General features: G+C 46.0%; 2 protein-coding genes across 5 annotated transcripts in view; one reads left to right on the top strand and one right to left on the bottom strand.

Moving 5' to 3' along the window:
• The window catches only part of LOC105570078 (division abnormally delayed protein), a 53,254-nt gene extending 44,248 nt beyond the window's left edge, over window positions 1-9,006 (top strand). The window contains exons 6-8 of the mRNA XM_012027033.1: window positions 1,137-1,281; window positions 5,587-5,776; window positions 6,617-9,006. Coding sequence (XP_011882423.1) covers window positions 1,137-1,281; window positions 5,587-5,776; window positions 6,617-6,723 — 442 coding nt within the window. The 3' untranslated portion in view covers window positions 6,724-9,006. The remainder of the gene's footprint in view (window positions 1-1,136; window positions 1,282-5,586; window positions 5,777-6,616) is intronic.
• A 5,833-nt stretch (window positions 9,007-14,839) lies between these two features.
• LOC105570074 (inositol polyphosphate multikinase-like) lies at window positions 14,840-20,008 on the bottom strand. Of its 4 annotated transcripts, none has more exons than XM_012027025.1 (5): window positions 19,655-20,008; window positions 17,955-18,136; window positions 17,484-17,663; window positions 16,924-17,184; window positions 14,840-16,339 (listed from the first exon to the last, which is right to left on the bottom strand). In XM_012027025.1, exons 2-5 carry the CDS (start codon window positions 18,115-18,117, stop codon window positions 15,711-15,713), a joined length of 1,233 nt encoding a protein of 410 aa, XP_011882415.1. In that variant the 5' UTR covers window positions 18,118-18,136; window positions 19,655-20,008; the 3' UTR covers window positions 14,840-15,710. The 4 variants fall into 4 exon arrangements, with proteins under 4 accessions (XP_011882415.1, XP_011882416.1, XP_011882417.1 ...); XM_012027026.1 differs by having other exon boundaries at window positions 19,659-20,008; XM_012027027.1 differs by lacking the exon at window positions 19,655-20,008 and adding an exon at window positions 19,526-19,541.
• Window positions 20,009-21,303: the final 1,295 nt, after the last annotated feature.

The raw sequence follows: 21,303 nt of genomic DNA, 5'->3' as shown, positions 1-21,303 counted from the left end.
GACTTCGCTCGCGTCGCATTTCTGCGAAATATCAGCGCGGAGCGGACGACGCCGGGGATAGGAGCAGTGCGCCGAGATTATGGCGTGCGAGGGAAATCGATTTCTAATTTTATTTTTTCGGCGGGCGAGATTGACTTCGAAAATCCCACGTATCTGAGAAGAGAGACCGGAGTGAGTCGAGAACATCCGAACGACCGTGTCTTTCGACTGCGCGTCATCTAGTTGCTCGCAAGTACGGCTGATATTACGCCTCATTTAGGGGATCCTAAAGCCGCTGGCGAACTCGATCAGTGTCGATAAGATAGGAGGCGGCATTAAAAACGTCAATTATCGACATTTTTTATCCCAAGTTCTACTCGATCCGAGAAATTTATAGCCGATCAATTTGCAAGTTTTACGAAAAAGCAGCAATTTTATTAACTACACATTGCTCAGACCGAGATTTTCGATCGAGTTCTAGCATCGTCAACACCGTGGCTTTACTGACAATCTGACAGATGTGTGGCAGCGACCTCTCTCGAAAGAGTTTGCATTTCTAGGAAGCTATTTAATTAAAAGATTACTTCTAACAAAGAATGTCGATAAAACAGACGGCTTTAGGATCCCCTTAAGATTCTAACGAATACACGCAGCAGCCTGTATTCACCTGCTTGGTTTACAAATTTATCTGTGGGCGGAGATGCGAGAGCTTATCTTTGTACGGGAAGATAGAAGCCATGCGCGCGAGATATCGAAGTAACGTTCGTGATTTACGCAATTGGTCTCGCGGAAGAAGTGCTCACTCGCGGCGGATTCTATTCATAACTCGGCGATCGTTGTATTTGAAACGTTACAACGCGTACTCGCGTTTTCGCAGTCAAGTATCTGAACGCGACGGTCTGATAACACGATTATCACATCATTTCGCAACATCTACTGCATTTCTTTTCTATATATTAATTCTATATTCAGTTGGAAATTTCGCATTTATATTTCTTACAATAGATAATAGATAAATAATTGTGTTACAGTAAAGATTATCTCGACGCCTTATTGCATGGTTTCATTCATCTCTCGTTTACAAAATTATCTACATGTAGTTTTGCGAAATTAGTTCGACTTCATTACAATCGTATGTCTTTATTTTCTCATTTCAGATACACGAAAACCGTGGTAGATTCCAGTCTGAACGCTCAACGATACAATCCTGAATTCACGATAACGATGTCGTCGACGCCGGCTACCTACTCCGGCAATGTGAACACCAGCGCGCTCATTGACCAATTGAGGCACATTAATCAGGTGAGTACATGAAGCCGTAATTCGTCGCTGAGGTCTTAAGTGGATTCCTCTCCCTCGGATTAAATCGTGCCGCAATTTTCATTCGTTTGCCGATTCAAACGCCGTGCGACGAACAACAGGCGGTCGGCTCTCGTCGAAGAGGAATCCACGATGATTAAAGAGCAAAAGTCACGTTCTTCCTTCTTTTGAAATTTGGTAAAATGAAAAATTCCCCTTCTGCGTGTGCTGATTTCAATATTATAGCAAATGTAATTAATAAATTAAATATATATATTTAATTTATGATATTATCATAATTTTATATGTGTGAGTATATATCGTCCCTTTTATGCCAATATCATAAATTTTGGAACTTTACAATTGAAACAATGACAGTTCGCAATTTTTAAAAAGCACAGTTGCACATTCGTGATGTTGACATAAAAGGAACGGCGTATAAACACATGTAATTTTTGTAAATAAAGTTATAATAATTATAAAGTTATATAAAATTGTTTTGTTACCGTTTTGGAATTGAATTAAAAACGCGAGATGTCAGGGTGGGTTCGTTAAAAATTGTTCTCTCGCTTCCGCGTTGGACGCAGATCTCACCGTGCAGCGCGATTTGTCGCAATTCGTAAACTGTTATCGCGATAGCGGCATTGGTGCGGAAAGCTCGCCCGGTGACCCGTGACTGCCAGACGTACGGACCAGACGAATCATAAATTCTCGTCTAATCTAGAATTATTCATAGAGCCGGGATCGCAGACGGTATGTCGAGGCACGTGTCGCGTTGCGTGGATGGATTTCACCTGAAAGAGCACGTGGGTGCTCAAACCCGTTCGATAGAAGTATACAAACACGCGGCGTGAGAGCAATCACAATAATAATAAAATGATAAGTTTTGCAACAATTAATTGTAGAAAATCTCTCATTACTCGCATGATATTCGTAATCGCTGCGCGCTGATATATGCCAATGTCTATAACTGCAGATGAACTTTAATCGCGGATGAACTTACTTTTTATCCTTTTCTAGTTCTAAGAATTAGAAAAAGATAAAAAGGAAGTTTAGCCGAGATTAAAGGTTGATGTACGCTGCTATTGGATCGTCCCGAGTAACGTGATTTTTTTAGAGATACTTTTACAATGAGAGCAAAGAAATTTGACATTTTAATTTTAGTCCAAGATATATTTTCCATTATTATTCACGACATCTTTCTATTCGCTGACGATAAAAGTCTTTCGGTTTTGAGCTGAAGAGCAAATCGAGCTCTCTTGTGCGCTGCATTATTTACGGGATGACCCAATAGAAATAGACACGAGAGCGGTAAGTGTTGCATTTTTAATTATCTTTGCAGCTATAATAAATATATAAAATTAATAGACTGCAAAATTATAGAAACTTGAAGAGAGAATGAAGATTAGGGGCAGATTTCTAAACAAATAAGCCTCTCAACTTTTAAACAAGTTCGATCACGGGTTGGTGTCACCTTCGTCTCTCAACCGCTTCGTATTCTTCCACGCTGTCCACGCGGCGTTGATTAAAGTTGGCAACCACCGCGTGTGGGGCACACGCACAGTGCCCACACGCATGTTAATTCGCGTGCCGAGGAATCGGGCCGCTTACTTCTGATTAGAGTGTCGTGAGACACGCATATACGCGTGTATACACGGTGTCCGTGATCGATCTGGCCGCGTGCCGTCGAGCGCGATCGCTCGCCGATAAACGGCTCGTCCGAATAAACTTAGTGATTCCGTAACGCGGGCCGAGATCGTCGCCGGGAGATCCACTCCGGGATTCCCCGGACTGCGAACGGTCGTTCGCAAATACGCACACCGTATACAGGGTGTTGGATAAGGTGTTCATCCGCTCGAATACAGGTAGAGCGGGTTAAACTGAGAAGAAAAGTTATGTACCATTTTGTAAAACTCGCAATAGTTGTCGAGTAATTAATTAAAACGTCTGAGCGAATGAGCGCGAGGATAGCGGTAGGCTGGACTCGGCGGATATTAAGGGGATGCTGGAGTGATCCTGCACTTTTGGCACCTTTTGTTCCTAGAACTGTCAATTCATGAAAACATTTGTGTAATATAAGTTGCAGGTTCTAACCTGTAACCTATAACTTATTCGAGTGAATAGATATTTTGTTAAGCTCCTAAACTTAATTTCAATGATACCATGCTGTTCTTTCACTTAACCTGAATAGTGGGACACTATCGGTCTGTACACAAAAGCCACGTAATTTGTATATTACACAAATGTTTTCACTCCAGCGTCCCCTTAATATCCGCCGAGTCCGGCCTACCGCCTTTCCTCGCGCTCATTCGCTCGGACGTTTTAATTAATTACTCAATAACTATTGCGAATTTTACAAAATGGTACATAACTTTCCTTTTCAGTTTCACCCGCTCTACTCGTATACGAGCGGATGCACATCTTATCCGTAACACCCTGTATGTGCGTAGAACGCGACCGCAGCGATCGGGCGGGTCGCATAACCGGGTGAATAGTAGAACTCGAGGTATTATTGGCAGGTGCAAGCATTAAGTAATGATTACGAGTTGTGTGTGGGGGGGGGGGGAGAGCGCGAGATTAGAGGCTGCTTGACCGATTTTAGCGGAGTATAAATCCACGTCTCCGTCGCGTTCGCGCGATGCGACGAGGTGCGCCCGAAGTGGAGAGTTTTGGGGCGATTAATCGGACGCCGCTTGTATCCGCGCTGGGTCAAGTGAGTTAATTGAGATCCTCGGGTAAATGGGAACGGCGTAATGAGTTACCAATGACAAAGCTAATCCCTATCATCTCTCCTCGCGATCACGCGCGGCGGTTGCCGAGCTGGGCGCCCGGCAGACTTTTCCCGGACGAGACTGCGTAATGGCCATTAATTTCGGGAAATTGCGCGTTATCGCACGCTCACTCGGCGATTTCCGTTCCACGCAGTCAAGTTGTAATTTGTAGTCACCTTGCTCTTGTCTAACGAGTGCAGTATTCCGACGATTGATAACAATTAGCGTCTCGTCCCTCGATAACGTGATACTATTTATAGACGGTAGGAAGTAATTGTGGCAACGGGAAGTAATGATCAAGAAAGATCAACAGACTCCAATAATAAAATAAGAAACGAACACGGAAAAATAGGCAATAGGAGTCCACGCAAGACGTTACGTGTGAAATATATAAAGATTTAATACATCGAAATATAAATTATTACTTCAGAATTTTTATGTTTAAACTCGCAACGTTTCGACCGTGATTTGTGGTCCTTTTCAAGTGATCTAACAAAGAAATTACAAGTAGTTTTAATAAAGAGTTGATACATAAGTGAGTTAACAAATAAATAGTTACATAAATTAAAGTCAGAAGTATAGAGATTGAGAAGTAAGATTGACGAGAAGTAAGTTGACAAATAAATAAGTTGCATAACTTAAAGTCGGAAGTACAAAGATTGAGAAGTAAAGTAAGATTGGCGACATTAATGTAGGAAAGATTTACAAAGGTGAGATATAATTATCGTTGTTAATGCGAGAGTATATAGCATATGTACACTGAGAAAAATGTCCGATTAAATACATATACTTAATCGGATAATCCAATTACATAATAACAAACGAATACCCGATGAAATATATGATCGGTTTTTCAGTCAAATTTCATCGGTAACTGCATTTCATCGGATAAATTTCACCGGATGTATCCGTAATTTAATCGAAAAACGCAATCGGAAAAATTAACCATCGGAAACACTATTTAATAGGTTTATCCGGTGCAAATTTTTCTCAGTGTAGATGTTATGAAAATGGTTTTGTCGAAGTCATGATTCAACTCAGTATCAATGCGCATCGCATTGTTGGAGGCTGACGCAAAGTGTCGTGTTGCACACAGAAAGGACATAAAACGAGAGAGATTTATTTAACGTAAAGAGAGAGAAACTTACAGTTGCGTCAGTAAATCCGTATGGCAAATCAAAAGAACTGATCTTAATTTCTTTGCTAGATCACTTGAAAAGGATCACCAACCGTCGAAACGTTGCGAGTTTAAACATAAAAATTGGCCAGACATGGTCAAGTAATCTTTTGAAGTTTTTAAGTATCTTCTGGCGACTTATAAGATTTCCTCCAGTCATAAATTAATTGTGATTGCCAATTGATTGTGAATTATAAAATTTTATATGTATATTTCACACGTAACGTCTCGCGCTGGCTCCTATTTTTCTGGGAAGCAATTGTAGCGGACGTGCCCTTAGAAACGGTCTGAAATGCCCAAGTAACACACTCGCGCGACGATGACTCACGTGTGTCCACGTTCTGCGTGTTCCCGCGGCAGGTGGTGCAGACCCAATTGGTATCCGACCTCGGGCCCGACGGCTTCCTGGCCGACGAGGCTGGTTCCGGGAGCGGGGACAGCGCGGTCTGGAGGCCGCACGGCAACGGCGAGATCGACGACGACGAGGACGGCCGCGATCGCGACGACGACGACGAGGCGTCCGGCTCCGGAATGGGCCCCACCACGACAGGTACCGTATCCCGTGCGAGCCGTGCACTGATTTGCATTTCGATAATGTCGGATGCATTTCTGGTTTGGGAGCTCCATTGTCGGATGAATCCTGTGCGCGGCGTGTATCGAGTGTCGTTATCGGCGATATAGGACTTCGTTCTCGGGGTTCTATGGCGCGTATCGAGTGGCGCATTATTCGATACACGCTGACAAAAGACAGAGAGAAGGGGGAGAACATTTTTTTTTAATGAAAAGGCATTATTAGTACAATTTAATTATGTTGCGATGAAAAGGCAACTGCAAAATAACGACATATCTCGATATCCTAGCGTGACTCCGTTACGAGATACATTTCACGCGCGATGCACGTTGAATATTGTTTGAGAATGGATTTCAACAAAAAGGATTGGAACAATGAAACGGATTCGGACTGATAATGAGAAGCACCGGGGAAATAAAGGGAGATAAAAATTAGCGATGCGAGAAACGGAAGGGCACGGGCGATTCTAAAATAACGCTGGAGAAACCCTTTCTTTCTAGCTCGCTTCTTTTGCCTAATTATACAGGGCGAACCAGTGAGTGGAGCGATTTAAAAATGCCACGGCATCAAAAGGTTTTTATTTGCGCAACTTCCCTGTACATGGATATTGACTTTTGAGAGTTCAAAGTATGAATAAATCCAAATGCTTTAAAGTTAGATGTATCCATGTATAGGTAAATTGATATAAATAAAAAAAAATCTTTTGATCTCGTGACCCTTTTTTGAATCGCCCGATTCACCGGTGACAGAAACGTTCGTTTTGTTACGAGAGAGGGAACTTGTATTTGCCAAGAATAAATGTGCGATTCTTCATTTCAGACACGTCGATGAAGCCTCACCCGAACGGTCCGCTCCACGCTGGATCGTCAACGGTCTTGCTATCATCCGCGGTCCTCGCTATCGTCTGCGCATCGCTTATCGCTTAATCGGTCGCGTCGCCGGAACGAGAGATACGATTTCGATCGCGATTTACGGCCGACGTAGGCGGCCAGTAGATAAGGAGAGAGTTAAACTAGTTTCTGTCGCGATCGAGGGATTGTTAGCAGGTCGGACCTATCCGGTTCCTCGCGCGGGATTCTTCCGGCGTGCGTGAATGCCGATGAGCTGCCTCGTAAGGAGGTTCACCGGCAGCTTCCGCCCGCCGGAATCGCGTACAAGCGATGCCGTTGATAATTTATCGGTGGCGTGTCGGGCAGCGAAGCGAACTGTTCCTGCCGCGATCCCGCTGGAAGGACGCCGCGGTTCTCAGTGATATATCGATGCGCGTGGAATATGTGTATGTGTATATGCACGGCGTGCATGCATGTGTGTTTGTGTGTGAGAGAGAGAGAGAGAGAGAAGGGTGGTTCTAAAAGTATACGGGAAAGGGAAAGAGAAAAGAGCGTACGGCAAAGCGGAAAGAAGCGATGGGCGAACTGAGTCTGAGACGTCGCGCTTGTAAAACGCGATGATAAATCTCGCGATGTTTTTTCCAGGTGCAGTGTTTTGTCGACGGAAACTCTGGTTTTCTTCCCTTTTTTTCCCCCGTGCACACGGATATCGATACCGTGGAACTGGAGCGCGTAACGCGTTTGCCTCGGGCAGAACTTGAAATTAATGTTTTTTTTAAATTTTTTTAGCAAATGCACAAATGCAACTCTTTACAAAGTTTACATTCGGGAGAGAGGACTTCTTTCAAGCTTGTAAATTTGCGAGACGCGCGGTATTTATGCTTGAAGGGACAAGTGACATTGACCCTAGGGAGTTGAGGAGAATAGAATATCACCGCAAGTTAAAAGCCCGGCTATAGGAACGCAGGTCAGTATTTCGCATGTCACTTTGTCCTTCCGGTTTTTCGAGATTCGCGCTTTTATCTCCGCAAACGAAGCGCGAAGCATTGGATTAGCGTTGCTCAAACGCGAAGCCGCGCAAGGAAATTATTGAAATTACGAGTCGCGCGCGTTTTCATAATCAAATCGCTAGCCGAAAGAAAAGGGTACCATAGGGACACGTTCCGATTTGGAAATGCCAGGTACACCCGTTATCTCACTGACTCCACGCGCGCTTTCTCGCGAGGCGAGTCGCGAAAATGTATAGGCCTAAGAGAGAAAAGTCTCTGTCAAACGGAGCGCACTCGCGCCGAGTGTCGGTATTACATAAGAATGCGGGATGGTCGCGGCAGAGCCATCGATCGCCGGCTCCAGGGAGGACAAAACTTCCGATCCGAAGGTCGACGAGTCCGCTGTCCGACTCCGTTTATCTTTCGCGAGAGGGGAAAAGTGTGTCGCGCGGCACTCTGAGAAATGGCTTCGAGAAGCGTCATCTCCTCTTTGTTATATCGGGTGTACGTTTCGTTAGCTTTGCGATAAAAGCGAACGATTCGCTGGAGAAGCGCCTAAGAAAACAAAATTATTATAATTACGTGGAGGGTTTGCGGAGCGAGAGGGAAGGAGGAGATGCGCCGATGGACCAACTCCAGTGACAAACCCCGCGTTCGCGCCTTCACGAACGGAATGACCGATTGTAGTTTAACGCGGAATGCTCCGAAGGACGTCGTCCACCTTAGCCTCGAATTAAATCTTTTCCCTTAATTACGGAGATAGAAGGCGTGTAGGAAGGACCACACGTTTCGTTCGAAAACTATCAAGTGTCTGCAATACGTTTGACATTGGTAACTCCTTAATTTCCAAACGTTTTTCTTCTTTTTCGTTTGACTTTACTGCTATTTGGCTATTTGTAAGATAAAGTTTTGTATTTATTTTTTTTTTAGACGCTTGTCTTTTGTAAAGTCAGGCCTTCGCTGATTTATGAACCGGATTCGATCTCGCGCGGTCACGTAGCCGGTGCCGAATGCCAGATGAGAGTATGTACATGGAAACGAAAGTATTTTACCTTCACTTCCTACGACTCGCAGAAGTCGTACGAATATCGTTACTGTCGAGCCAATCGGCCGCGAACAGCCACGTCGGTGTGCCTCGTAATTCGCGTGCCGGTTGTTCCTTTTTTTTCTTTCTTTCGCGTATAAAGTAGGAAAGAAGTGTCTTTTTCGCCGGGTGACGTCGCCGCGTCTCGTTCAGGCGGGCGTCGATGTATCGCGCATTATTATTGAAAACGACGAGGGGAGGCCATAATCATCCGTCGTCGACGATAACGCGAATGCCATATGTGTACACACACACGCGCGTATAAAGTCGTATATATGTATATATCTATGTACGATATATATACAATTATATAATATATATATCACGTGGATATAGATATTTATACGACGCATATATGTATATACATGTACGTCGTGTGCATGAAAGTTAACTAAGGTCCGGTTTCACCAACGTTGTTTAACTTTAAGCTTAACTTAATTCGTCCTGTGTCTCTTTCCAATTGTTACTTTAGAAAGAGACGAACGTGCATTAAACCAAGATTAAAGTTAAGCGACGTTCGGTGAAACGAGACCTAAAACGTATACGTACATGATCGAGAGCTGATTTACTTGGGACGACGCGGTTAACTTCGCTGCTCTGCGAACGAGATCCCCGGGTGCCAGCACGGGACGTGTGTTCTCTCTGCGTGTGCGTAAACTTCTGTGATTAATCCCCTCACATTAATCTTCCTAGAAAAGAAAAGGGGCCTTTATAGCGCAGCGGACAAATTTTGCCGAGTCGAAAAAGAAAAGAGAGGAAAGTCGCGAGGTTCGCCCTACCTACCGCCGAAGCGTCCTCGAGTAGATCACGATCGCCGTGAATTCTAAAATACGTAAGCATTGCCATTTATGCATCGGCGACCGGTCTGGTAGTCGTCGATCGTGGATCGCTAGACGTCCGCTCGAAAGATATGCGTACTTTTTTTCCCCCCATCACTCGTACAACGCTGTCACCTCAATCTTATTGTTGATTGCGATCTCGCGAGCCGAAGAGGATTAAAATTTTTTCAACCGTCGTTGAGCGACGTCTCGAGCTCGCAATGAAAATTAATCAGCAGCGCGGCACTTTTGCAGATCTTCCTTCGCGAGACAAAGCGATAATCTAGAGATACCGATCGTTACGTGTCGTAACAGTAGCGAGCGACATTTGTCGAAAGGTTGCGGCATAGTGCATTTATATTGTCCTGCGTGTGAAGTGTTTAAAAAAAAAAGGCATCTTAATATTCAGAGCTGATGTAATAGAGCTCGATCAATACTCGAACGCGCGGTGACGATTTTTTTTTTTCATCGTCGAGATGAGTCATGCGTATTTTCGCAATCTCGTCAATGCGCTGGCTAATTGTAAAAGTAAGCGGTGTGCCAAATTCGATTTACCCTCCCCCCCGTCCCGTTGACGAGCGATTTTAACGCGCGAATTAATCGAGCCGGCTATTTTACGACTTTCAATCACAATGCCGCGCACCGCACGATCGCAATACACCGCGAGATGCTAAATTTGCATGTACCTTTGACGTTCGTGTGCATTTTTAGTCTCGCCTCGTTCGTTCGTCCCCCCCCCCCCCCTCTTCATCGTGGCTTTTTTACATATTTTTCGCGGTATTAATTCGGCGACTAATTTCGAGTCGAGAGCCGTCGGCTGTGATCCACGATCGCGGTTCGGTAACGCCAGAGTAACGAATGTCGAGCATCTCCGATGCTGTCGGGTTTTTTTTTTAGCACCCAAAGTGTTCCATGACTAACACGAGATCTTTTTCGATGCCCCAGTCATTCTCGATTCGAAGCGATTTGATGATATTACACGATAGCTGCATCTGATTAGGACTAAGGATACTGTGCTGTCGCTTGCGCGCAAAATCCGCACATTGACTCGCCGCGAGAGAAGCGAAGAGCGAAGGCGTTTCCGCCATGCTGGAAACCCCGCGAAAGAAAAACCGACGTTCTCGTGGCGAAGCGTCACGCGTTTACACTCGAATCGGGCGAGTCGCTTTTTTTTTGTCAAGTCAGTCAGGACAGTCCAGATTCCGAGGCGATTGCGACACCGTGACATTTTCCAATCCGCGCATTATTTGGAAGTGGATGATTAATTTTTTACGACACTTGCCAGACGTAGCAATTTTATACCGTCGGTGATTTCAGTTGGGACTTTACGCGGCCTGAATAACGTCACGGTAGTCGTCTTCCGAAGAGACCGAAGGTGTTTTCAACTGATACAATTAGAAATGAATCCCCCTCAATTTTGCCGCCGCCCCCCCCCCCTCCGAGTGAAAAGTGGCCACGGTGTCGTGCGTTTGCCCCCCCGCGTCTCGTCCCGATCGACCCCGCGTTACCGTGAGACAGCAAAGGGTAGTTTAGTGACAAGACTAGAGACCCTGTAATCCGAGACTGGCCGTAAGAATTCGTGAAATTCCCGCGAGTGAGAGAGAAACATCTCGCTCCTCTACGATTCTCTCTCACTCGCGGGAATTTGACGAACTTTTATGGCCGCCAAGTCCTTGATTGCAGGGTCTCTAGCGACAACGTGGAAGAGAGCCATCGTTATCTCCGGACGGTGGCCGCACGACTCCGCGACGCTCCGGCGACGCCGTATTCGTTTTGTACATTTGATTTCCGGATCTTTGTCGAGGGGTGCCGAGTGCCTTTCTGAATATCCCTGGCCGTAGCGTCGTGGCTTCTCCGGACGAGAGGAGGAGCCGCCGGGGCGGCCACCCCCGCATAACGGTGCGAAACCGGCCGCTTTCTCGCTACACGTGTATTTCTAGCATATGTATGTGCGTGCGTGTGTGTTTGCGAGAGAGAAAGAGTGAGGAGAAAATGAGAGATAAAGCTTGGCCTTCTTCTTCTTCTCCTTTTGTAATTTTAATCCGCCGTGTACTCGCCTCTAACGTTTTAACGCGGGCTCACCGAAGATATCCAGCAGTTTTGTAAACATTTACTCCACGCTGTTAGGATAACACGCCGGGCGCGAAGCGGCGGGCGAGGGAGCGGGCGGGGCGTTCGAAATTGAGAGCGAAATGCGCCTAGGTAATTTCAGGACGGACGCAGACCTTTCGAGAGCCTCGAGATAGTTGGCTGTTTCTCCCGGCTGTTCCCGGGACTCCGCGGAGTATTACGTCGTAGGCTCTCGCATCATCTTGGCATCTGTATTATCCTTCCGGCGAACTCGATCGGATATTATTCCGCCGGAGTGCTAAAAATAAGGGGAGGCGGGGGAAACTGCGCGGCGCGTAGAGTTTCGAAGGGAACCAGATCCGAGGGGAGGACGGCCGTCGCGCCGGGCTGCTACGCGATTATCAAAACTGCGAATCCGCTTTAAAGCGCGGCGTCCAATTGGGTCACTTAGGTATCCATTGAATCGGCCAACCTCGCGCGACAGGTCCGATTCACTTTCGCAATCGGACGCGCCATTGTCCGGCCGAGGTCCTTCCTTTCAGAGCGCTAATAAGATCGAAATCCCGGGCGAGCGCGGGCGAGGCCGGAGAGCCTAATTCAGCGTGGGCCTCCCCGGGCCTCTCCGCGCAATTGTTCGAGCTTACCGTCGTAATTCTTCAATTTCGTCGCGGCCTTTGTCGGGCGAGTTTAGACGGCGCGCGTTCAGGCGAACCGGAGTCGTGCGCGCGACGCCTCGTCCTTGCGACCCGCCGTCGTCAATGCCGAGTGTCTTCGACCTCGCCGGATCTGTCGCGACACTTCCGCGCGGTTAACGCTCGACGTTAAATCGGTTGGAACGGAAGGCGACGAGATCACACGTTCGAGGGGGAAAAAAAAGCAGGAAACCGTTTTACAAGTATAATTCGAATTCTTTTCGATAGGTTTCGCGCCACTTCGCCCCCCTAAAGTGAGCTTCTATTGAGAGAAATTTTTCAACATCTCGGCCTTACGCCGAAACCCATTGTTGACTCGACTTCGGTCAAAGTGTCGCGTGTTCCCTTTCCGTTCTCACTGGTTCGGTTATTTTTATACGTCGTTTAGTACTGTTACTGATTATTTCGTCACGACGACAAGTGAATTAACGCGTCATTGACGCTTAGAAAAATTGTTCGAGTCATTAGCGCAGATAATTGGAATTTATAAGACTGAAGACGCGTGGGGAACGACTTTAATTTAATAATCCAATAACAGACGGCCCGCTCCTTCGCCGCGAGAATTCGCGAAATTGTCGCAGGAGAGACAGAGAGAGAGTGTGTGTGTGTGAGAGAGAGGGGAGAGGAAAAATATAAGCGAATGTGTGTGCTAAGAAAAAGCGAGGAAAAATGAGAGAGAACGTAAAGCAACAGGAAAAAGAGGTGCGTTGATCGACCTGTAAATACATAACGAATGCCTGCTGTATTTATATATAGTTATGTACGTAAAATATATCGACCTAAATGAAAGTAGCAGCTAATAAAGTAAACTGAAGTAATCATGGGCGAATTAACCCGTTAGTCGTAATGTTACAGCGAGACTAATTATTATAATAAGGGGAAGCGCGTCGCGCGGGCGAGGATGCGAACGCCACGCGGTCGATCGACGGGAAGGGCCGGAGAAATCCTATCGTCGGGTCGACGCGCGTGACGCGTCCCTCGTTTGTTATTGCCATTTGCCTCGTAGCGAAGCGATCTTGTCTTCTTACCACGGTGTTTCCTCGTTCATCCCCCCGAGTCGCGGCGGGAAACGTAGCGACGGACGGAAACGATTTCGCCATCGCTCAATCGAATCGCTTTGTAATTATATACCTACGTAAATAGAATGCGCGAATGGGAGAGACGTTTCGACTACGCCGTATAACAATTGGTAGTCTAGCATGATGCGCATTTTGTCGCACGCACTAACAGAAAGCCCGCGGTTTCCTACGGAACTATTGCGTTACACGTTTAGCTATTTAATGCGTTTTTATTGCAATATTTATTGTTGCGCCTGCGTTTACTATGTGATATAGGGCTACTTATATTATTATCTCGTTATTGTTCGCGGTCCCGTTTAATTAAGCACGACTAATCAACGGGAATCTCCCCGAGCGGCGAGAAGCGAGGTGGAGGAAGCTGAAAATTGCGAAGCTCGAACGGCCGTTCGCGTTGCCGGCGCGAACGGACGTTGTAATTTGTTTAATTGATTACCGGTCGGCCGCCGCCCGGCTTGTAAACCGGCTTGATAATGCTAATTACGCATATAATCCTGTCGTGATTGCAATTAATTGACTTTTCAACGGCGACTCCGCCGGCCTGCAAATGAAAATGTAAACTTCCGTCTGTCCGGATTCTGAATTCTGCCGATTCCGCATCGAAATTCAATTACTCTTCAATCGTCTCCTTATCGCTTAATGGGGAAACCCCGATAAGATGGAATTCAAGCTGCACAACTTAATTCCAAAGAAGCCAGCCCCCCGACCTCGTTATGGACGAGCGAAGTGTGTATCCCAAATAAGTTCCGATCAGCTCTCGATTAAAGCACTTATCGAAATTGAACGAGAGAGCGTAGCGAGGCGAGCGCGAGGCTTTGTAAAAGGGATGCTGTATAGCGGAGAAGACAAATGCGATCGAGATGAGCAATTCTATATATGTATATACGGGTGTGTGTGTACGTGCGCGTGTGTATGCGCGTACACTCGTGGTTCTCGCGTGGCATTCTAAAATACACACACCTACACACACACACGCGCGCCAGCGTGCGTCAGTGGCACGCGCGTATTACTGTAAGTGTTATACGAGAGATTAAGCAAATTATTATTATTAATTATTATCGCGGTTGATTACGTCGCAACGGCGCGCCCGCCGATCGTTGACGATCTGTAAAAACTGTTTACGAATGAATGGCGAATAAAAATATTATACGACAAACGAGGCTACTCGCTACTCACGCAACGCCGAGTCGGGGAAAGGAGTAGCTGCGAAAAATGAATAACGATAAAATTACTATCGTCGGATATAAGGTAATCGTTATTTCATAGCCACTGTGAGAGAGACGGTGAGTATTCATTTCGTATTTATGATAGGATGATGAAAGTGTTATTAGAGATCCTTGGAAATTAATGGTGTGCAATACTATTTATTAACGTTACGAAGAATTCGATTAATCTTTTGAAATTATAAGACATCTAAGAGTTTTGCCGGATTTTGCTTCATTACCGTGAGTACCAATAGAACGTTCAATAAATACTCGCGCCCCACTTTACATCGTAATGTTTTATTGCTGCTGTTACAATTACAGTAATCTGCACTTTTCTTCATCACGTAATGCGTGTAACATAAATATGTATAACATGGCAGAGTTGGTAATGGTACCATTAAAGAACTTCTCGCCAGTACGGTGTGTTCATGTTTACAAAGTGCGACTTATTGTCGCCATAATGTGAAAGTCGCGCGAACGGCTGTTGGATATTTAGAATATTCTCTATCTTCCTCCGTTGTGCCCGGTTCTAAATTTGTTAAGTCTTCACATGGTAAACGCGAAGGGTCAAAATTCCTGGGTACTCTATACATCGCGTTACAATTTCTTTTGGCAAAGTATAAAAGTCTTAATCATTTTATCCTAAAGAAGACATCCTTCTGGAATCCGATTCAGAATTGATTGCGTGCCCAGTTAGGCTACTTCTCTGTGTATCTCTAGTTTTTAATCTCGCGGAAGAGTCCTAGTGTACGGCACTTGACTCTGTATCGAGTAATTGCTATAGCAATCAAACCTTTGAGAGAAATATGTTGCCTCAAGTTTCGTTAATCAAATTGCAGTTTTCCGGCCTTACATGTCTTTGAAATTCTTTTACAAGTCTTTGAAATTCAGTATTTTCTTTTCATCAAAGAGCTATCGCCTTCTACAATGAACACTGTCTTCTTTTGATATAACAATTGTTGTCAAAGATTTTGTTTTTATTGATTTATAATGTCTCGATATGTCATTCTGATATCCGGAACCGATAACACGGATGACACATCGTCATATCAATATATCCTTGTTTGAATCTTATCTTCTACAATCTTCTCCGTTCACTTTCGGGAACATCGTCACAAGTAATACATTCTTTGATAGGGAGAAACAACTTCAGTGCATACAATCGCTCTTCTTGATCATAATTAAGAGCTGGATTAGCATCTGGAGGCCGTTCCGGTAATTTCGATCCAAGTCGTTATTTTCTCCCGGGAAGACGTGTGTGAAGTCGATCATTCTCACTTTGACCCACTTGCACTTGTCCACTGGAACGTTTTCATCATCTTTCTTCGCAACATCGTCCGTGCGCGAATATGAAAAATGGCTCGGGCTCGAGCGACATAACCGGTCCACATTGGTATTCGAATTGCAGGATTTGCCCTGATTAGGTATCTGCTCGCGCGATATCGACTTGGGCTCGCTTACACTTTTCTTCATCCTTGGTCTAAACATTAAATCGTTCGTTCCAGATAAATGCTGATTAGGTACTGTACAAGGAACCGATTCACACATTTCTTTGTTGAATTTCGGCACTGAATGAGGAACAGAACTATCATCATTTAATGGACAATGCTGCCGTAAGTGTTGGGCGTCGTAGGCGACCAGAAGTGAGCTGGAATAGAAGCGATATTTCCGCTGCATGTTGAAGAATCGCTCGATCTTGTATAGATATGTCAAGATTTCGGAGACCAATTGCCGACAGACTAGTTTTCCAGGTATTAAGTTCAAGAAGCTTTCCAGCGCTGCGTGAAGACAAGAAGAATATTAACACTATGTCGAAAAATGGGAAGCTTAACAGTCTTATCACTAGATTAGATACGACACGTCATAAACATCCTTTTTTTTTCTTGTTTATGCGCTCGAGCTAACGATTAGTGTGTTAAGTTCCTAGCGTGCCAATGTGCAATTATTATCTCTTGGTGGTAAAATAATTTAGTAAAGTCTGAATCAATCAAATTATAAATAGTATAAGAAATGAAATGGATTTGCGAGATCAGTTATATTTATAATTCCTAAGTTATACTTTTTTTGTAAAGATATAACGGAATAGCTCCTGTCAACGTTTTACAGTTAAAACTTTGTTCCATCGGTATCAAAATTGAATACACTAATCTTCTCGACTCGTGATCAATCATAAATGAGTTGAAAGACTTAATGTAAGGAAAAGTAGGCTATTCCAGTTAAGAAAATTTACCACCCCCTACAACCTGAAATAGCCTTTTAATACTTATGAATCTTGGATTCATGTGCATCGAACAGTTATTCATTTTGTGTGTTTTTTTCTCTTATCGACTCGGTATGTCTCCTAAAACTCTAAAGCAGATACCTTCCACGACGCCATCGACACCAAGTTGCTTGCCGTAATCTCTGTCATATTTGCTTAACTGTCCGGACAAGACAGAATACACTTGATAACCTGTTATACAAAAACCATAAGTACGCTTCGATTCGGCATACTTGAGCTCCTCCGTTCTCCTCTTCTCTGGCGTGGCTAAAGGGTCCCACGTGCGAGAACCGATCTTGATATCTATCACACATGGCTCGGCCATGCCCTTTGTGATATTCCTAAGCATGAGGAATTTCGTACCTGTTATCGGACAAAACGGTTTAGTAAAGAAAAGATATCTAGATAAAGAGTATAATTAGCCGTCCAAATATTATATTCACATCTCACGCTCGATTAACTGATTCTTAAATTACAATTACAAATAATGTGTATATAAGTTACATAAATATATATTTATATATATATGTATATACACATGTGTACATGTACGCGCGCACGGGATGTACGAAAGTGTTTGGAAAGAGTTAGGTCCTATATCACAGTTTGTTCACAAAGTCATCGTATCACATTTGCGGGCTTGTCGATAAGAAGATCCTTACGGTTATTAAAGACACGTAGTTCCGTTGTGCCGTAATAACGCGGAATGAACTTTTTTAGCTCCGTCGCAATGGGATCGTGAGAGTTCTTCAAGTCTTCGTAGAATGCGATTTCTCTCTCGCCAAGGATCACTTTGGTCGCCGGTTTCAGTACGTGGCCGGTTCGCCTGCACACCAGCATGCCTGCGAATCACAGACGATCCTTCGTTAGAATCATTCGGCGCACATGAATGCAATTTACGCGCTATTGATAAACGAAGCACCTGCCCCGGTGTACGTATATAGCGAAAATAACATGTAGGTCGGTCTTGACAATGGTGTTTTTTTTTTCAATATGCAGGGACGTTAAATTGGAGCGAAATCGCCAATTAATAATACGAGGCCTGGTGTAAATAAATGGACGCAATTGCGGACCGCGAGCTGGCGCCGCCGTAATTGGTCGCGATTACAAATCTTACGAGTCACACCGCTCACCGATGGTTTGCTTCTTGCCGTTGAAGGGATGGCCGGCTATCTGGCATTCCAACGGTGTCATCTCGCCGGGGAACATACAGCCGGATGGCCCGGGAACCGCCGCGCTGCTCCACTGTATATGCGGCAGCTTCTCGATCTCGTCGTCCGAGTCTACGGTCGTCATGGCTTAACGGCGATTATCTCTGCGAATTAAACAGGTCCCGCGATCATCGTCCGGCCTCGATCGTAAAGGCCCCCGGTCTGTCGCCGCGGCTCCCCAACAACGAGCGGGGCTCGGCGCGCGCGATAACGCGAAAAATACCTTGGCGTTATCGCGCGCGATAGCCGCTGGCTATCGTTTCTCGTAGCTACGTCAAATTCTTGGCGCAATCGGAACGGAAACGGTCGGGCCTGACGAGAGAAGGAGCGAAGCAGGCGGCGACGCGAGCTCGGCCTGACGAGTAACGGCTCGTTGTTTCGTCATTAGGCTGATGGCAGAGAACGATCCGTAAACTCTTAAGTGTGTCGCCTTCTGCGACGTCCGCGATGACATTTTTCAGACGCAACACTTAAGAAAACGATCCAATCGAATGCGACTGGGCATTTCCTTAAATCTTATCCCGGCCTTCACCAACGTCGCCTAACTTTAAGCTCGGTTTAATTCGTTCTTTGTCTCCCTCTCCAACTGTTACTTCAGAAAGGGACAAACGTGAATTAAACTCGGATCAAAGTTAAGCGACGTTTGGTGAAACCGGGCCTTGAAGAACCCATTGTAGATATTAGTCGTAGACGTGAGGCAAGGCAGAGGAAAAACTCCTCCAGTCGTATTCAATAGACCTTGAGGACTTGAGTTTTTCTCCGCCTCGCCTTTACGTCCACGACCAAGACAGAGGCCTGAGAGTTTACGGATCGTTCTCTGCCTTACGGTCCGAAGGCTGTCCCGACGAGAGAGGGAGAGAGAGCAAGGCGGAAAGAAGGCAGGGGTTCGTCCTCGCCTCCCTCTCTCTTTCCTCGCCGAGATCGCAGCGAAGCTCCGAAAGTTTTACTCGCGCAAACGCGCTCGCCGCGATACGCGACCCGAATCCGCTCCGTTTCCGCTTAATCTCCGCCTTCTCGCCTCTTATCTCTTTATCTAACCCTCTTTAGTTTATTTTTCCCAGTACAAACGTTGACAAACGCGCGTACGCGGCGTCCGTTATTATCGCGATGGCGCGGAATGATAAGAGATTTCTTCCTCTTTTATTTATTTTTTTTCTTCGTTATTAAAGCAACGATAGACGATCCCGCCTGTTACTGCCGCGCGCGAGGCGCTTCGTCCTTCGCCTCGGAATTGTTATCGCCGCGTTGTACGCTACGGTACACAAGGTGCCCCGCGAACAAGGTCCCGCGCGTTCGACGCGACGTCGCGGCGAGGACTTTCGCGCCCTTCTGCGACGAAAGTCGCGATCGTCCCTCCCGTCCACTCGCAGAGCGAGATTCGACGGGTCGAACGATCGTACGCGGGACCAAGCCTCCTCTCGCGAAAGATGAAAAAGGCAGTCTAACCTCTCTCTCTCTCTCTCTCTCTCTCACGCACACACGCACACACACACTCTCTCTCTCTCTCTCTCTCTCTCTCTCTCTCTCTCTCTCCTCCGCAGTCTCTCCCTGGCCGCTCTTAGCTCTCGCGCGTGACACGTCCCGCGCGGAGATAACGAGAGATCGATATATTGAACGCGCACTCACTCTCTCTCTGTCTCCCCGGCCTCCGGTCGGTTATTACCCCGATCTCGCGTGTGCGTTGTAATATAACCTATACGGCGAGCGCGGCGACGAGGAGAGGACTCGCGGCGATCGCGCATGGACGAGGTGGGGGGACACGTGTCCTCCCTCGCCGGGCGAAAATATCCCGCCGGATAATGATCGGCCGCGATCTCTCGGCGATGTCGCGGCTGCACACGGCCGTCGCGTTCACTCTCTTCCGCCGTGAGTCAACCCCGCTGCGTGCGTCCGCTACTCCGATCGCGAAACCATTGCGTCGCGCGCGCCCCGCGCGCCGCCTGTCACTGCGCGCTGCGCCGCGCCCGTCGCGCCACCTGCGGTGATGTAAACTTCGGGGCTTGAGCGCTCTGCACTCCAGCCTCCAGCGCCGTCGGTGCTGCAATTCTACAATAGCGTTTTTATGTTGATTTTTATTATAACACTTTTTTAATTTACGTAGAATTTCTTAGATTCTGGCAGTATATATTTTTTTGTAGAATTTTGTAGAATTGTTTTCGGCAGAGTTTGATTCTTGGATGTATAGATCTCGTGCGTGAATCGCGCTAGATATCCCAGACAGCACACATGTCTAAAAGACGTCATAAAGATATTTTCAAGACATCTTTTAGACGTATATGTCTAGACATGTATGTCTAAAAGATGTCTTAAGGCCTGTGTCCACAATGCTAGAACTCGGTCCGAGTTCAGTACGGAAATTCTGTAACTTGCTATCGAGGTTTTTCGATAACGTTAACTGGGAACAACCAATGAAAATCTGCGTCTCTTTCGAAGATCGTCCTCGCCATTGGCTGTCGCTAGTTAGCGATACCGAAAAGCATCGATTGCAAGTTACAGAATTCCCGTACTGGTTTCGAGAGACGCGTAGCCAATCAACTTGCAGCTGTTCCACAAAAGCTGCAAGTTGATTGACTACGCATTTCTCGGAAGTAGAACTTGGACCAAGTTCTACCCAGTGAGAAATGATTTGTCGATCGATGTCAAAACGATGTCGAATCGGCATCGATACCGTCAAATTGGCGTCGATTCGACATCGTTTCGACATCGATCGACGAATCATTTCTCACTGGGTAGCATGGTAGACACAGGCCTTAAGACATCTTTTAGACATGTGTGTCTAGACATGTATAATGTACGTCTAAAAGATGTCTTGAAGATATCTTTATGACGTCTTTTAGACATGTGCGTTGTCCGGGATCTGTCTTGCTGGCTGACCGAGCATCGATGGCAAATCGCGGGGATTCAACGATCACGCGATGATATCGATCGCCAATTTTTCGCAGAGACCGATCGCGATTTCTTCCCGTACTTGTCTGAACGCGTATCAAGAAAGAGTAATACGACATTTGCAGAGCGGCGCGCGTATAATCGATTTATTCGACTGTAACACCGCGTGAATGATCCCGCGTACGGCGTCACCTTGTTTCGCCGAGCGCCGTAGACCGAGCGTCGATTCAAAAAAAAGTGACGTAGCGCCGTAAATAACTCGGTCGAAAAACGAGCGCCGCACCGGTTCCAAGAAATGACGTAGCGTCAACACCTCGGTCGAAAACAATCTGTTGTGCCGCATTATTCGGCGCGGCTCAGTCGAACGAGGCGGACGTTCCGCGAG

Source organism: Vollenhovia emeryi, unplaced genomic scaffold (assembly GCF_000949405.1).
Source record: "Vollenhovia emeryi isolate VEMERY1.0 unplaced genomic scaffold, V.emery_V1.0 DF939122.1, whole genome shotgun sequence".
NCBI classification, from domain to species: Eukaryota; Metazoa; Arthropoda; class Insecta; order Hymenoptera; family Formicidae; genus Vollenhovia; species Vollenhovia emeryi.
The sequence above is the reverse complement of the archived record's forward strand: the minus strand, read 5'-3'. Positions and strand labels throughout refer to the sequence as shown.

Coding starts and splice junctions, on each gene's coding strand:
- LOC105570074 (XM_012027025.1), bottom strand. CDS start 18,117: ATGACGACCGTAGACTCGGACGACGAGATCGAGAAGCTGCCGCATATA. Junction 17,185..17,483: donor ACTACGTGTCTTTAATAACC/GTAAGGATCTTC, acceptor GTCCGATAACAG/GTACGAAATTCCTCATGCTT. Junction 16,340..16,923: donor TGTCGATGGCGTCGTGGAAG/GTATCTGCTTTA, acceptor GTCTTCACGCAG/CGCTGGAAAGCTTCTTGAAC.